General features: G+C 44.4%; 1 protein-coding gene across 2 annotated transcripts in view; it reads left to right on the forward strand.

Moving 5' to 3' along the window:
- Positions 1-17,576, forward strand: part of GRIN2B (glutamate ionotropic receptor NMDA type subunit 2B) — a 262,368-nt gene that overhangs the window by 142,281 nt on the left and 102,511 nt on the right. For both annotated transcript variants that reach the window (XM_080393094.1, XM_080393095.1), the window contains one exon: positions 6,396-6,510. In XM_080393094.1, the coding sequence (XP_080249220.1) occupies positions 6,396-6,510 (115 nt within the window). The remainder of the gene's footprint in view (positions 1-6,395; positions 6,511-17,576) is intronic.

The raw sequence follows: 17,576 nt of genomic DNA on the forward strand, positions 1-17,576 counted from the left end.
CTGCAAAACGCTGTGCTGCTGTGCCTGAGCCTTCTCTTACATTTTCAGGAGGGAGGCTGGAGACTGCACAGACTGTGTAAAGTGAGCTTCGCTTCTCTTTCTCAAGAATGGTCCCGTCTCATTAGGATCAAGCAATGCATGTAGCAAAGCAGCCCTGCCATTGCTCTGGCTCCCTCTGTACTCTAAGGATAGATATATCCTTGATCCCCAGGAACTGTCAGTTGAGTCTTTTTCAAATGACAAATTCATGGTAAATAAATAGAAGAAATGGGAAATAATGTGGAAGTACTATTTTTTTTATGATTAAGACAGGAAGTGGGGGAAAAGATTCATTCTTCCACTGTATATAGGAGCTGTCACTTGGAAGTCTAAGCACAGGTACCTTGTTTTCAAAACAACTTTGCTGAGTATGATGGAGAAGCAGCAAGGATAGATCAGTAGAAATTGGTCTTCCACTGGAAATGGTGATTTCACAGGTCAGATCAAACACCAAGAAAATCCATCTTCCTAGAGGTGAGGGGCTAGAATCTCAGCAGATCAACAGCATCACTCCCTAGATGTCAGCTGAATATCACTGATTTATTCCAGCCCAGTATCTGCCCCCTTGTCTTTTAAAAAGGTGTGGACAGCAGGGAGAAACCAAATTAATCTCTTATATCTCTGTTATCTTGTAGCCTGAGGGATATTTACTAATCTAGATGCTCTCCTAACCTCTTTGCTTAATGAAAACAGTCTTGAGCTCTGGGCATTTCTCTAAGTCTGCTGGACAGGTTGGTTCTCAATAGTATAAAATGGCTGTAGCCTGGACAGATTTTCTGGTGCAGGATGCCTGCACAATTTGGAATTTGGTTGGTCTCTTTTCTACACTTGCTTTCTTTCCTGCAGTGCATCTCCCTGGATTCAATGGTAACACTGACAGTGAGACAGAAAGGAGCAAATGAGGAAAAGTGAGATACTGTTACTTTAAGATTTATTTTTTCTAGCGAATGGTTGCTTCTGTTTTTTTCCTATCTTGTTTTGGTTCTTCGTAATAGCAGAAAGAAGAGTCCATGCCCCTTATTACATAAAATCAGCTGTGCTCGTGCCCTTTATGTGAAATCCCTTCACTGTAAATCGTACCTGACACCAGACAGATGTTACACAGACACAGCCAGATGTGTCCGCCTTTCACAACTCCACAAGCCACGGGCACCACAGCAGTGGGAAGCAGTGCAGGGGACTGGGACAGCGCAGGGCAGTGAGCGATGGGAGAGCCTCTGAAAGGCTCAGCCCGGGTCAGTACCAGCCATGGGAAATTTGATCGAATCATAGAGTTGTTTAGGTTGGAAAAGACCTTTAAGATCATTGGCCTAGGCAGAACCCATTCTCATGTTCTTTGGGATGAGCAGTTGGGTTTGATATCCTGTGGAGACTGCTTTATCTCAAGAACACCTCATGCACTCATAGCTGGATCTGGGTGGCTGTTGTGCATGTATTGACTGTCCTCTGAGGCAGAGTCAGCCACAGAAATGTTGAGCGATGATATGAAGAAAAAAAATCTGTATTATTTTAAGCTTTCCATGGGTTTGGAGAATCCATGGAGAATCATGGTTTAAATCAGAAGTCGAAGGGGTCAGTTGCAGTTTTCTCATTAAAAAAAACCCCAACCTACACTATTTCAGTCTCTCAGATGAGAGCAGAAGCTATTAACAGCATAGTTAGTTCTGGTTAAATCTTTGTCAATCACTTGCCACTTGAAGGTCAGAATTCCTATTTGTAGATAAATGAACTCATCCTAAACTCCCTTTTCCCTGTCCTTTGAGTCCGCCCACCTTTCTGTCTGTCCATCCTCATCCAGGAGCAGGCGTGCAGAGCGGGCAGGACCTGCTGCAGGGAAGGGACTAATGCACTCTGCCAAAGCTTTTTGCATCAACCCAGGCTGGGTAGGTCTTGCTAGTGCTGAGCAAGGGAACATGGTTTGGAGCTGTGGACCTTGTGCTGAAATGCAGTATCGAGCTCGTCTTTGCTCTTTCCTGGGCACGAAGTACGTCTGGGCAGGCAGCTATGCCTGTCCCTGGTACCTCTGGCTGATGGGTTTTCAGTGTTGTCTCTAGTGGAAGGAGAAAGGCTATTTCATCATGCAGATTCTGCAGGGTAAAGGCCTTTCACTGTCTTCACCTCACTGCTGTTATGTTTGGCCTTGGTGTTTTCACATTACAGTGAGTTTCCAAAGAGGCTGATGGTGGTCTGCATCCCCATCCCCTTGTCCTGCATTGCATTCCACCTGCCTTTTACTCTACAAATTGTCTCTGTCAGAGGTATCACATAGCCTTTCTTTCCCCACCCTCCACCTACATGCTGTTTTTCCCTTGTGTGCTGGACTGCTGAGATGACTCCCAGATGCTAATGTTGGAGAGGCTGTTTTATTTGTGTGGCCTGTCTTATTCAGGGAAGTGGTCGATGTTAGAATAATCATGCAATTTCAAACAGACTGTGTGTCTCATTGGAGCGTAACAAGCACTGACAGGGCACAAGGGGGTGTGTGTGTGTGTGCATGCACGCACTTATGTGTGAGGCAGGGAGTGTGATGGACTGAAGCAAGGCAATGTCCAAATTTTCCCACCCAGCCAGCAGGTTCAGGAGGAGCCGATTCCCACCAAGGCACTTGGAAGCAGGAGTAGGAGTGGTTAATGCTGATTTCAAATGCATCTCCTTCAGAGCTGTCTCTAGAGCAGAGAAAAATTTAGTTAACACCCTCCCTGTCTACCCCCAAGCCCCCTCCGCCTGCCACACTTGTCTCTCCAGGCTTTCTCCATCACCAGCTGAAACCGTTTAAAGTATCATCTCTCTGCTGGTCCTAAATTGGTCATCTGATGTGGGTTTAATGCTCTATTTCCTGTGTCAAGCAGCCTTTGAAACACTCTCCATTAGCCTCAGGGCTGACAGCCACACATCTAGGGTGGGTGATGTTACCTAATGGTCAGAGCACAGGATGGGAAGTCAGGTCCCCCTGAGACTGATTTGCTTTGTGCCCAAGGACACATCCCTTCTTTGTTCCTGCCTGCTTGTCCATACCACGGGGCTCACAATGTCAGACTGTTTCCACAGTGTTGTGTGTATTTCGCTCCTACCAGATGAGTTTGGGCATTGCAGCCACTGCATCTCCACTGGACTGGGGAAGGGCTTGACCCTTCCATGCTGGCATCAAGCAGCTCCAGAAATGCACATATAAGCAAAATAGTTTGCTGAAAGATGTTTCTAGCAAATTAAATTGAATTAAATTGCTTGTGTCTTCCCCCCTATGCCCTCCTTTTTCTTCATCCTGGAGTCCAAAACATCCAGGGAATTATGGATTAAACCCTTTACAGGCACAGTTTCATCTTAGGTTGCCTTACCTGTATGCACAGCCTGCTGCCCTCGCATTGCAGCTGGTGGCTCAGTGCAGACATGCCAGGGAGTCTCCCAGCCCCTTGATTGCCTGTGGGGTACTGGAGTGAGTGTAGGCTGTAGGGAGGAAAGAAATCCCCCTGGCCAGAGCAGGCAGCAGTAGTGCTGGCATACCTGGGTAGCACTGCTGCCGAAGGGGATGACTCTTGCTGCAGTAGTGATGGAGGGCAGAGCCAGTCGAGTGTGGCTGCCTTGCACCACACTGCTGACTTGGCCTGCCAGGGAGTCCTTCAAGCCCTGATGCTTTGTCACGCAGGCATCCCCTTGCTCAGCACACCCGAGCAAGCCCTGCAGCTCCCTGTGTGCTGCTTTTACCCTGCATCCCTGTGTAGGTGACAGGACCCAGCAAGCCACAGAAGTGCAGGGAAAGCCGGGGGGGGGGGAGTAGCTGCTCCTTCTGCACTCCTCCTGAAAACTTTTGTAAACATGTTGCTAATGGGTTCAAAAGAAAATCCTCTGAAGAGTTATTGTGCCAAATTTGGAGACTAATTTCAGTCATTAAGGTGTGAAGTGAGGGATTTTAGTACTGTTTTAAGTGTGAATCTCAAGGCAGCTCCAAGGATCAGAATCACTGATGGTCCCTCCTTGATTATTATTATTTGGTTTAATCTTTCTGGTGGAAAATGAAGAGAAATTACACCCTCTTGTGTCATACCTGTTGCTGATTTCTGTGAAATCTTCTTGTCAGGCTGTGCAAGGGAGATTCCCATAATGGCATCATTCTCAGGTGGGAGGGGAAAGAGGGCTACGAACTGTTTAATATTGCTGTTTGTTTAATTAGGTATTGGCACTGCTTTCTAACTACTGACATATAAAGCTACAACTCCCATCAGGCTAATGGCATCTTCATCTTCTCAGAGACTTGCTTTGTGTTTACTCTGGTGGCCAGTGCAGAGAAGTCATGAAATTGTAATCTTGGTCCACTGGAGGGTTTTTCCCACAACCAGAGCCTCAACTAGGTCTGGTAGGTTGCACAAACCTGGTGATGGTCTGTGCCTGGCATCCCTCGGTATCAGAGCAATGCAAAGAGCTGGAAAATAAATGCCAGAAAAAGAGCATATTTGGTCCTGACATGGGATATTTTACACCATTACAAACAATGGCATGGCTAAGATTTTCCATGTGGCTGGTGTTTTGGGGTTCTATCAGTGTTTGGGTGCTGAATGGGTCTGCCTTTCAGAAAATAACCAATAGTCTGCCTCTGAAAATCATCCTGCTGCAAATGTTTCATGCTGGGCTCCCTTATGGCTGTGTTTCCTACTCTGTGCTCATCCCTTGAAGGTCACAACATGGAGCAAGTCTGGAATTTCCTTTAGAAATAAACATAACTGCTGATTGCACTTGGTAATGGGGAATTAGTGGATGAATTTAGTTGATTAACAGTTAAGACAAAAAAGTTTGGGAATGGAAGAAGGTGAAATCATGACTTGCTTTTTTATTTATTTGAAGAAGTTTCCCTGTTACCAATGCTTTCATTAGATTAGCAGACACTTCCCTGTGTGCAGGTAGTGGGAAAGCCTGAACCCACTGAAAGAAAATATTTTTTTTCCCTCTTTTTTTCTTGACATTGGTTCAAATTGAGTTCGGAAGGGACAAACAGAAGCTAAATATCAGGAAATGTTTCCTGCTGTCATGGTGTAATAGAGCAGAAGAACCTCTCATGTTTGTTATGGAAATGTTGCTTGTGTAATTTATAGGAGAACTGGGCAGAACACGGGAGGGCAGAGTCCTGGGGCTAGCCTGGCAGGCAGCTTGGTCACCTCTGCCTCTCACAGTGGTGTGATGCTACTGGTGACAGAGCAGGTGTATAAAGGCAAAATCTACTTCATGCAACAGGACTGTGAATTGAAGTGAAATATATGAACAGGAGAAACTGTCAGAGAGCCACGAAGAAGTCATATAAGCCACTGAACTGTGAAATATATATTTGCCTCCTCCTCTTCCCCACAGGCTCATTCTGGATGGTCTGACAGTTAAGAAAACAATAGGCCTAATTCTCATTTACAGCAACACCACTTTAACATGCTCTCACAATGCAGCAAGGCCTTGAAATGAGTGTAGCTATAATCTCAGCCCACTTAAAGGTCTTCCCAGACCTTGCCAGAGCTGAGCAAAGAGGCCTTAGGATAAATAAGATTGAAGCCTGGGCTGTTTAATAGTCCATTTGTACAGCTGACATGAGATGCCCCTGAGGGGAGTGCCTCACACAGAAGTGATGGGGCCTTTCCAGACAAAGAGAATCAATAATGTTGGCTGCGTGGATTTGCAGGGCTGATCACCCTTTAGTTTGATCTTGCCAGGTATAAAGTATGACTATGTCTCTAGGGAAAAGGACTTTCACTGGGCTATCTCAGCATCCCCTGTCCCTTTTCCTAAGCTGCTTCAGAGGATCATTTGGGCCCCACGAGGTGTGCTGACTCTGATAGGGATGGAGCTTCTTGCAGGTGTGTTGCTCCTTCCTCTGCTCTCTGTAGGTTCCTGTATCATTGTCTTGATGTTTGGGCTGGAGGGAGGCTATCTCCACTGTTTCACCTGTAGGCCATCACTGTCCTCAAATGACATGTGAAATCCTTTTTGGAGAGTGAGCAAAGTGTAGGCTGTGGAGTATGTTTACATGGCTAATTGCTATGGATCTTTTTGCTCTTTGTGGTAAGGGGAAATCAGGGACTGTGGGCACACATGTGTGCATGCGACTCTTAGGTGTGCTTTCAGAAATTCATTGAGAGCCAACATAGAACATTGCTTCCCTATCCCAGTCACAAAAAGGGGGCAATTGTCTTGCCTTGCCTGATTGTCCCAGTTCCTGGAGTAATTGTTCTTTCTCCCACTCCCTTCCTCTTAGATTTTCCATTGTTTGCATTGTGCTCCTACCCTTCTGGTGTAAGTTACAGGGGAGAGGCAGGCTTTTTGGGGTTTGGGTTTGGTTCCCCAGTGTTAACATTCTCGTTGCTCTTTTCTCTCTCCTGCAGGTACCTGATCAATGTTACATTTGAAGGCAGGAATTTGTCGTTCAGTGAGGACGGATATCAGATGCATCCCAAGCTGGTGATCATCCTTCTGACCAAGGAGAGGAAGTGGGAGAGGGTAGGAAATGTTTGGTAATTCTCAAACTGCATCAGGGAGGAGGATGGAGGAAGGCTCGAGGCAAATAACCTCCCAGGCCTTTCTGTACTTCTTATCAAGGGCTGGCAGTCTCCTCCTTGCATCCTGGACCACGGGTATCTCCGATACACAGGCTGCTGTCTTTTCCATGCAGGATGCCATTACATTCTTCCATTAGCGTGCATAAAAAATTCATCAGCTTCCCTTCTGTAACCTCTGAACACAAGTTTTCCTGCCTTTCAGAGAAGAGACCTCCTCAGTGCCATGGGTTTCAATGGCAGAGACAAAAACTATTTCCCTGCATGGCTTGGAGGCAGTCAAGTTCTGTACGCTAAATTGCTGTGAATGAGCTACAGCTACACTTAGTAATATACGCCAGTGTTAACTGTGCTTGATATATCTGGCCAGTGTCATTCGCAATGGGATGGTGCCTTAAGTAGGATGTGTAAGTGAAATCATATCAAGTTGTTCAAAGATCCAAATTTGCATACTTCTGACTAATTTGCATGTAACCCAAAGCAGCATTTTAGAAATGGTGTGGATTTCTGTGTTAGTGCAAAGGTTTGGTTCATTTCACCTCCCACATAAATGTCAGTGGTCCAGGCTTGAAACAAGCACTCCCAAAGGGTTTGAATTGAAGTAGGGGGGGTAGTTTGATGGCTAAGAAAATAAGGTATAAAAAAGTGATGGGGTTGAGAAGGCAGAATGAAAGCAAGGAGAATTTAGCAGGACACTCAATAGGTATGAAGCAGAGCTTGGTCTGGATGTGATCATGTGTATGGCTTAGAAAAATGCCCCTTTGCCCCACCAGGCACAGAAAGCCTTTTTTCCTCAGCTGCTTGTTCTCTGCATGGTCTGCATGGACTTGCAAGTGGCCTCTGTGGTGAAACTCAGGAAGAAATTAATGGGGAAATGAGAATGAAAAAGGGAGCTGTCAGGAGCGATGCATTCAGAAGAGGGCTGGAGGAACAACTTTTGAAGGAGGCAGGAGTGCCACCTCATTATTGCCTGGCAGGCACTAAGCTCTCCCAGTAGTTGCAGTTTGGGGAGAGGGTGAAAGGCCCCAGCTTCTGCATGATTTCCAGGAAGACCTTCTGTCTCATAGTCTTGGCACTGTGTAGACCAGATGGGAAGGTATGGTCTGGGAGAGACAGCAGAGGTCTCAGCGAAACAGGAGTGTGAGGAAACATATGGCATGGCATCAGCATGTGGACAATTCTTGGACATGTTTGGAGGCAGGCTGGCTGGATATTGCACAGGGGGTGGGCAGGCAAGGCTCAGCCTGCAGAGACCTCACGTCAGGCTCTGTCCATCACACAGCTTCACTAAAGCCCACCAGGCAAAGTGCAGGAAGATTTGTTTGTAGCTGGCATTAAATTTGTTCTCACAGAGGATAACTCCATTGTCAGAGCAGGAAAACGAGGCAGGAGCAGTGTGAATCCTGCTAGGGATTATTAGCAGGGCTGGTTGTGGGGAATCTGTTGCTGGAATGCTTTGTAGGCTCTCGGGAGGCACAGCTAAATGCAGTTCTGTTTTTTCCTGCTTACCACATGCATTATCCCTATTGCATCCTCAGTGAGAGATGGGGGGGCTTCTATGAGTGGTAAGAGAGGTTGTTCAGTCTCTGAGGGTGTATCCATGGTCTCTCAGATGAACCAGACAATTAGTGGAAGGGATACTGGTGAGCTGAACTGTTGGTATTAAACCTGGGACTTGCCAGGCCTTGCTGACTGTGGTGACTACTTGGCGTCCATTAAACCAGAACAGTTCTTCAGTTCATAAGACCTGGGGCTGGATTGAAATGTGACTGTGAAGAACTATGGTATTAGTAGTATGAAAAGCCCATAGTGCTTCCTCAACACAAATGTTTTACCCTGAAGTGGGTGTCTTGCTCAGATTATTATAATCAAACTCTGAGCCGTTCGAATTTTATGCTGGCAGGTTCTTCCTGGAAAAAACAGATGTCATCTCCAACATGCTCTGATCACAGACAAATACCTTTCATACCTGGAACCTCATAGTCTTTTTCTTAATTTTCTCCATTCAGTTGAAATGCAAACATTAAAATGTAAGGGTGAAACAGAGCTGTTTGTGACAAAGATCATAGTTTTGTTCTGTGTTTGCAGAGGGTCAGGCAAAGCAGAGTGCTGGCCCTTAACAGAGCTACCAGGCAGGCCAGAAATTATTCCTATATTATTAGTACAGAATCCCAATACCTTTGTAAGTGCATTGCTTTGCAGTGTAAAATCATCCAAACTCTCAATAATTTTTGCTAAATTAGCAACATGCTTTGACCTCCCAACTTCTAGGCAACTTCTAGAAGAATCTGCACATAGCACAGGAGGGTTTCCAAGTCAAACACTCAGGCAGTAGGAGATGGAAGATGAAAGGCTGCATGGGAAACACTGATTCAGTCCACTTGTGTGCGTTCATTATAGCTCAGTCTTTAACTACATCTCTGCACTTTTATGCATGATCAGATGCTGTGCCTGGAAGGAACATCAAAAGGTCATTTAGTCCCTTCCTGTGCCCAAGGGAGGGATCAACTAGATGGAAGTTATTCCTGACAGATGTTTGTCTCACCTGTTCTGAGAGTCCTTCCATGCTAGAAACTCCATGAAATCCTGAGGCAACCTCTTCCCACAGCTTCTTTCTCCTTACTCTAGAAAGTTTTTCTAATGTCTAACCTAGATTTCCCTGACTGCAGTTTAAGCCCATTACTACTTGGCATCTCCCTAGTGGACACAGAGAATTGTTTATTCTCTTCCTTTTTTAATCTTCCCTATGTATGTTTGAAGGCTTCTATCGTGTTTTCTCCCAGTCACCTCTGCTGTAGATTAAACAAGAATTTGTTCAGTCTCTCCTGGTGGTAGGTCATGTTTTCTAGTCTTCTGATCATTTTCATTACTCTCCTCTGGATTTAGTAACAGTTTACTGCTTGGTAAGCTTGGTGCAGTTGATTCTTGAAAGATGGCAAATAGATTATAAGGAGTATGTGTCTTAGGGTATACATATATAAAGAAATGTTTTAAAAACAGGTGTGAAGCCTTCCATTTTCTGAGCAGCAAAGATGCAGACAGTGACTAAACTGTTTCAGGATTTCAGCTCTGTGAAATTTTTTGAGATTTTGATTTTTCATCCCAATTTGGGAAGAAATATCTTCAAACCCTCACCAGTTATTTCAGAACAGGAATTAATTTTCCAGAAGAGCTACAGCTGTCCCCAGACTCTGATGATGATAAATCTCCTCCTACGTTCTTCAGACAGACTGAAGCCTCATAGGGCTGACATGAAAGAACATGCAGAGCAACCAGTTTCTGGAAAGGGGAAGTAACCTGAGCTCTTCTGTTCTTGTAGCCATGAGTACCAATTGCTTTTGTGATAAGCAAATGTGCTGCATTTCATTCACTTCTCTGTTCTCTGCTCCTTAGCGGGAGAAGGCTGAATGTCTTCCTTCACTACCTTTTAAGTAGCTAGTTAGTGGAGATCTTTGCTTCACAGGCCAGACAGCCTAGATGTGTTTTGGGTGCCTAGATGCCCCTGTTGTATGTATTATAGAGGGGTAGGTATGCAGATGGAGGTGATGAAGGAGGTCCACCCTTACACCCCATGAAAGGCCCTGCCTCAATGTAGCCATGAGCTGGTGCCAGAGGTCTTGCAAGGTGAGCCACAGGCTCAGTACTACACTAGGGCTTGTGTCTGTAGGTTGTGATGTTTTGTGTGGAAAGTTTTCACCCAGATCTTTTATCTAGTGGCCTTTCTCCTCTGCTCTCATATAATCCCACATCTGATCAGGACTTATTTCTGGATTCATGATACCTTTGTGAGAGCTGGCAAGTGCTGCTGTCCAGCTCTTGATCACATCCCCTTCACTGCTGAGGCAGGGCACAGCAGTCTTGCCCCATCAGCTCTGTGCTCCTCCTGTCTGCTGCCTCACTTCCCCCAACGAACATGGGGATGGCACAGTTACTGTCTCTGGGGCCATCTTTGGGATTCTTTCTCTAATTTCTAGTGACTTTTGCATCACTTGTATCACTAGGTTGTTCTCAGCCTCTCCCTTTTGCTGATGCTTCTCGCCTCTTCCCTTAGGTGTGTCACCAGGGGTTCAGAGCACCTTTCCATGCAGCTCATGACAGCAACCTCTTGTGCAACCCTGCAGAGTCCTTTGATTCGCAGGCTCCCTGGGGCGTCTCTTACCATGCATGCTTCAGTAACTCCTGCTTCTGGCTGGATGAGCAAAGCCCCAGGTGATGGGCTGGGTCAAGGTGCCACTACAGGACATTTTAGAGAAGGACAAAGAAGAAACTTAAGCTGAAAGATTCATTCTCTCCGCTGCATGTGCTAATCCTCTGCCCCTGTCAACCCTCACCCCCCTCAGCAGATAAAATGTTTGGCTGCTGCTGCTCCTATAATTATCAGTGTTTGACTTTTGAACTCTTGAAAATCAATTAGCAGCAACTGTTCTGCTTCCTTTAGCCACCCGTGTGCCCATGACTACAAATTCATGGACAGGCTGCTCTTAGCCTGTTCCTCTACACCATTGCATACATTAGTGCTCCGTGGGCACAGGGCCATTTGCTGTGACATGCTGTCAGCTGCCTCAGTGACTGTGGACTTCCAGTATTTCCTAATGCTGAAATAGGTTGAAAAACGGTCCCACAACTCTCTGCTGAATGGGCTTTCCAGAGTCATGTTCAGCCTCAATCATAGTCCACGTAAGGTGAGTTTGTGAACTTGTGTGACCCTGTACCCTGCTTGGGACAGAGCAGTGCTGTGCCCATCTATTCTTAGGAAGGGTTCCTTTGGAGTGTGGGAGGGAGATGCAGAAAAAAAAAAAAAAAAAAGAAGGATTTAGAAAAGAAAATGGGAAAACCATTTTTGTTTTATGAAAAAAAAAAAAGAGGAAGGAGAACAAAATAAGCCTTTGGATACCCAAATTAGTTGAAAAAAGAACATTATGGTCAGTTGCTTTTCATGTCCACAGTAAGCAGAAAAAAGATGACATCTTGCTAAATTTTCAAGCAGAAACATTTCAGCTAGATATGTAGGAACAGTCTAATTGTTGACATGGTGAGGCTCATTTGCTGGTGAGGCTCATTTGCTGGAGGACACATAGAAAAATATCCAACAGCACAGGGTCTGAATCTATCTTGTCCTGCCTCAGAGCTGGTGGATGCAGTAAGTGATCTCTTGTGGTTCTCTGCCAGCCTACATTTCTGTGATTAGATTAACAAGATGAATCTGAAGAGTGTCTCACAAGAGGCCACTTATTTGATAGGAAAGAAAAACTGGGTTATGGACAAGCTGATCAGCAAAAACTTCAAGTGTGGTCCAGTGAAGACATCATTTCTGCAAGCTTCTACCATGTACCTTTTGTATGAGCAGGCAGTTGGCCCGTGAAGGCTATTGTAGGTGACTGCAAACAAAAGCCCTTATGGAGGCACTTGTCACCTCCTGCAGTCTGCAGCTTTGAAGAGCTGATGAACCACAGAGACGCTGAAGAGGCTGTAGCTTTTGATGATGATGCAGCCTTCAGGCCTGGTCTCAAGTCTTTCAGTGCATTAAAAGAAATATTCACTGTCATTTCTTTGTGTGCTTCAATGTCCCAGTGGCAGAAATAACAGGTGAGAGGGGAAGAGAACGGAAAATCTGATCAGTGTTCTTGGCTTTTAGTAAGGGTCTGATGGTACTGGCCACTCCATGAAGAACCAATATGAATCATGTACTCGTTATGTTGCCTAGCAGAAGAAATGATTTAGATTTTTTAATTTTATTTTCTGAAGAAGGCTCTTTAAAAATTAGAGCGGAACAAGAACGTAGGGTTGTAAGGTGAGAATTGCAGCTGTACCAATTCAAGCATTGCCTCTGAAGGCTCTCCTTTGCCTTTGGAAAGATGACTAGATTGTTTGAGACAGTTTCCTCCTTGTGTTGTCTGGTGCCCACCTGAGCAAGCCTTTCTGATCACTTACACAGGTATGCTTGCCTCCCTGGGTCAGGTTCTGCTCTGTGTGTGAAGTTTTGGCATCTTGCCAGCATGTCCAGGGACTTCAGAGAGGAAATGTTTTTTATTCCACTGACTCCTTTTATGGTGAGACAAGATTGGATTGTTTTTGCCAATCAGTCTTGTTTTGCTAATTTCCCTGTGTACATGGGGATTTATGACTCATTGTCCCTGAGGATAAATGGCATAGGAGTTTGTTTAAACCTACCCAGAGTTAGTGACTGATTTTGTTCCCATAGAACCTGTGTTTAGAAGGATATAGCTTCAGTTAGGGTGGATGGACACTTGTGGATTTAAGCACATGTGGCTGAAACGAGAAAGGGAGTCTGTATGTACATCTCCCCCCTTATTTGTAATGTGTTCTTTCTGGACATTTCTCTAAGAGACTGCAATTTGCTGAATCCCTTGCTTCTCATTAGACAGCAGACTTGCATCAAAGAATACATATTTTATGGATACCCTACTCCCAAGTGAGTATCCCTTAGATACCTGATCTAGGTCACATCTGATAGTCTGTTGATGACCCTGATTCAATCAGACAACCAGATGGCTTTATTTGTGTACCTATGCTGCACACACTGCCAGGATTTGGCCTTGCTTCTCACAGTTGTCCAGGATGTAACTGTATGTATGTGCAGCTAATTATGGCCATGTTAATCGTACATTGACTCCTAAGGAGAAGGGCAGATGCAAGTGCCACACGAAGCTTTCCTTATCAGATGATAAATGGAACAATCTTTCTGAAAAAGCCTCCTACATAGATCTTGTGGACACACTGATCAAATGGTATCTTTGCTGACTGATCATATCAGACCCTTAGATTAGATTACTGCATCCTGCCGTAATGAGCTAGTCCATCTCTTCTACCAAAGAGGACATTAGTTGGTATCTCCTCCTAACTGCCATGTATTATGGCAGTATAAGCTGTTTGCTCTCTTTGCCTCTTGCTGAAGTGGTTCCTGACTTTGCTTGAATTTTGGAGTATATTTGTATGATTCATGAGCCTGCAGAAAAATATTCTGGCTCTTCTCCACCAGGCCCTAATCCTTGGCTACTGGAGGGAATTCTTACATTGAAACAATGACAGCTTCTTGGAGAGACCTTGTCCTCTAATGCAAATCAGATATTGGAAAATCTGGAGATCTTTATTAAGCTCAGGCTGTAGTTAGAATGCCTCCTACCATTTCCATGCTGGTGTAGCTGATGAGGGTGATAGTAGCCATCTGACCTTTATTGGGGTTGCCAACCTGACTGCTTGGACAGGGCAACTCTGAGGACTGTGTCTAGTGTACTAATGGGGTAACACTGTCCAGGCACAGGAGAAGACTGCTTTTGCCTTGGTTGCATTCTGGATAAAAGCTGTATTCTGGGGCTTTCTTCCAGGTGACTTGCCTATGCCACACAGTGAGGGAAGTCACTGTTCCCCCTTGCCACATGTATGGGCAGTCACCTTTTGCATGTCATTATGGCTGTCCCCAGCACCCAGTTATGGACTTGGGACTCTGCTCTGCAGGGACCTGTATGAATGCTAACAAGAAAGGTGGCTTCTACCCCAAAGTAGTTATACTTTAATTAGAAGACAAAAGGCAACAGATGGGTACAGATGGACCAACGGGGGAGTACAAGGGAACAATCAGACAACATTAGTCAGCATGGTAGGCAGCAGTCTTTACACACCAACTGCCTAGCTCTAGTGAAGGCTTTGATAGGCAGCAAAGAATTATAACTGCCTTTGTGCAGACTTATGGAGGCCTCATTGAGAGTGTGAAGGGCAGATGGAAAAAATCAGTAAAGGTGCTTTTGCATACTTGGAAAGCTGCATTTGAGAAGGTGCAACAACTCAAAAATACCTGGTGCTGCTGGAAAATTTCCAGTCTTCTTAACATCCAAGGGGATAATCCTAACTTTACAGAGAACCAAAACAATTTGTGGTAAGGCTATGTCTTACAATGCAGCATCACCTCTCAGTGCAGGGCTGGTATGCTAGTGCCAGAGCTACATTGCTTCTAGTCAAAAACCCTGTTTGCCACCAGCTTGGAGGTTTCCATGGCATGTCAGGTGCTGCTGTGTATCTGTGTCCCTTTAACTGTGAGCATTTCATTGATTGTGGGTATGTGTTATCCCAGCGTATTGACAATAAACAGCCATATCTTCATTCAGGTGATAGCTGAGCTGCTGTGGGAAAATGAGCTTTCAAGCATGGTTACAGTAATTAAATACTTATCACAACACAGTATCAAGGATCCATCCTATCACCCCTGATCAATCTTCAAAAAAAAAGAATCATCCTCAAAAAAAGGAAGGGGGGTTTGATTTGGTTATAAATGAAAGGAAAATACATAGCTGTTGTTTTGTATTTTTTTGGTGAATGAAAACAAATTCATGTTTCTTCTTGAGTCCACTCAAAGAAAAATTTCAGGTCATATAAATGTAGTAAAAACATTTTGTAAATTTGAGCAGTTTTGATAAAAAAATGTCATGTGAAAAGGAAATGTTCTAAAGCTTTCATTTTGTGCATTGCCACTTTTTAAGGAAAGCATGTAATTGTGAAACCTCTAAGTGATGTATGCTGACATTCTAAGAATCTCCTGCCTTGCCCTCTCTTCAGGCCAACACTCTTCTCTAATTTCAATCTGAGGATTAAAAAAAAAAAAGGAATTACTTTTTCCCCAAACTGCATTTATGAGTGAACTGACTGTTTATCAGCCCAACAGTAATTGCTCCAGCTGTACCCCACTCGGGAGTGACATGGGCAGGTTGTGTGTCCTGCAATACTGGATGGATACACAGCACAGCACAGCAAGCTTCCCTTTGCCCTGCTTTGTCCCCAGCCACATACTGGAAATCACTTCAGGGAGTCTGCAGAAGCAAGAAACCACACAGGTTACACCAGTGACGTTAGAAGAGGTAGTTTATTTCCTGTTGCTTTTGGGGGCCAGACTATGCAACATGAAGACGGCTGAGGAAAGCAGGGGAATTTTGGCGGCTCTAAGATTTGAGATTCCCGAAGAGATGAGGGCAGAGATGAAGCAGCCAACCAAACTGAGTCTGGAAAAAGTGCTAGCATAGCTTCTGCTGAAGGAGGCTTACAATGAGTGAACATGCCCCTGGTGCCTGAGGGTGTGTTTTCATCTGTTCGGTTGCATTTGCTTGAGACTCTGTCTCATGACAACAATGTCTTTGCTTGGCCTGTGAATCCTTTGCTTTTTCTGCTTTTACATTTCCTGAATGTTATTAACTGGAGGCTCAGTTTTCCTTCCATGGAGCTTGAGAGAAGGAAGGGAGGTGATGATTTGCCCTCATCTGCATATTCATAGGACCCTATATTTTTCTTTCTTTTACCTTTTCCTGTTGTTTTTGGTTTTCTTTTTCTTCCTTCTCCTCTCCCCCCCCCCCCCCCCCTTTTTTTTTTTTTTTTTTCTTTGCTAGGGTTTTAGCAGTTTGCTTTTCCTGGAGTAGAATGCTGGCCACATTTGCTTCTGAATGCATTTGAAATGAACTTTTCTTAATATGAAATTGCTCAGACTATTTTTCAGTAACGTGTAGCTTGTTTCTTGTGTCTTTGGCTTCGTTTCTCTTCTCTGGTGTTGGTTCTGGCCGGTGTTTCTGTGCTTGGCTCTCATGCTTTGGGTTTAAATCCTGATTGTGTGTGGTTGACTTGGCTTGATGCTGACCTGCATCTTGGCAGTATTTTCTACTGGACCAGGACAATCTTCTCCCCTGTGGTTTTCTCTGCACTGTTATGTGTTAACTTCTCTGCTGCTTTTCAGAGGTACCTCAGTGTTAAAACTGTGGTTATCAGTGGAGATACTGTGTGCTTGAGTTACTTTCACTGCTCATGAACTCTGGCATGCGTTTAGTGTCATTGATTTGAGTGTACAATATGTTCAGCATCGTTTGTTTTCCCTGTGCCTGAACTGTGTTTTTCCCGAGTCTGTAATTTTTTCAGACTGCCTTTGGTAATGTTATATCCTGGCACTCACTCTTTCATTGCCTCGTAGTGGTGTCTTGAGTTTCTGCCACTATCCTTTGGCCTTTCTTCCTTGTGAAAGGCTCTGGCATTTACTGACCTGGGTTTATTTCTGAAATGTGCTGGGGGTTGTGCTGTCTTCTGCTGAGTCAACAGTTTTCCAGGCTTATTTAATTTCCTTCTGCCAGGCTAGCTGCATTCTGCAATGTCTTCCACCATGCCAAGCCTGGAAGATTGTTTGACAGCCTTTTTCTTGTTCCTGTTTAAGTTTTCAACTTGGTCTGCATTTTGTGTGACAGTTTCTGGTGCTTGTTTCCCTTAGGTTTATTTCCTCGGTTCCTGTACATGATAATGACTTACATTTCTATTGTTCCTTCCTTCGAGAAGGATCCTAAGCACTTTGCAAAATTAACATACAGGCAACATTTCACTATGAGTAACGTTCAGCTGCTCATGTGGTGAAATGGGGTTATGCTGTTTAATGATGCAAAACAGCACTGCACAGCCATGTAGGGTAAGAAAGAAAAGTCTTAAACAGAAGGAGGTGAGGAATTTTTAACTGGGCTCTGGCAAATTTTGTCCCCAAAGTCTGTTTTTTGGGAAAAAATAACATGGTTCATTAATTACCAGGAGTTACAAGTCCTCTGTCCTTCCCTTTCCAGATGATAATGCCTTACCCTCAGAAATATGGTGGGAGCAACAAGCAAGTTTGTGAAAAAACATAGTTTGGGATCAATGAAAATATTAATTAATTTTGGTCAGATATGGAGGATTTATTTTAGAAGTTTTAGTGTTGTAAATTAAAACTGACATTTTGGTGTTTTCATTTTGGTGTAGACTCGCAAAAGCCTTTAGATACCATTCACAAAAGTGGAGGAGGAAATGGCAGCATCTTCCCCCAGATCCCAGAGCCTTGTTAGCCAGAAAGTGAGGACAGATTCCTAGACAATGGGAAAACTGTATTCTAATAAATCCCTTCTGCCTGACTCAGAATGGAGGTTTAAACTGCAGTATCCATCACCCCTCAGGAGAGAGGTCTAGCCCTTGAGACTAGGATTTTTTTAAATTTTTGGTTTG

Source organism: Falco punctatus, assembly GCF_963210335.1.
Source record: "Falco punctatus genome assembly, chromosome: 6".
NCBI classification, from domain to species: Eukaryota; Metazoa; Chordata; class Aves; order Falconiformes; family Falconidae; genus Falco; species Falco punctatus.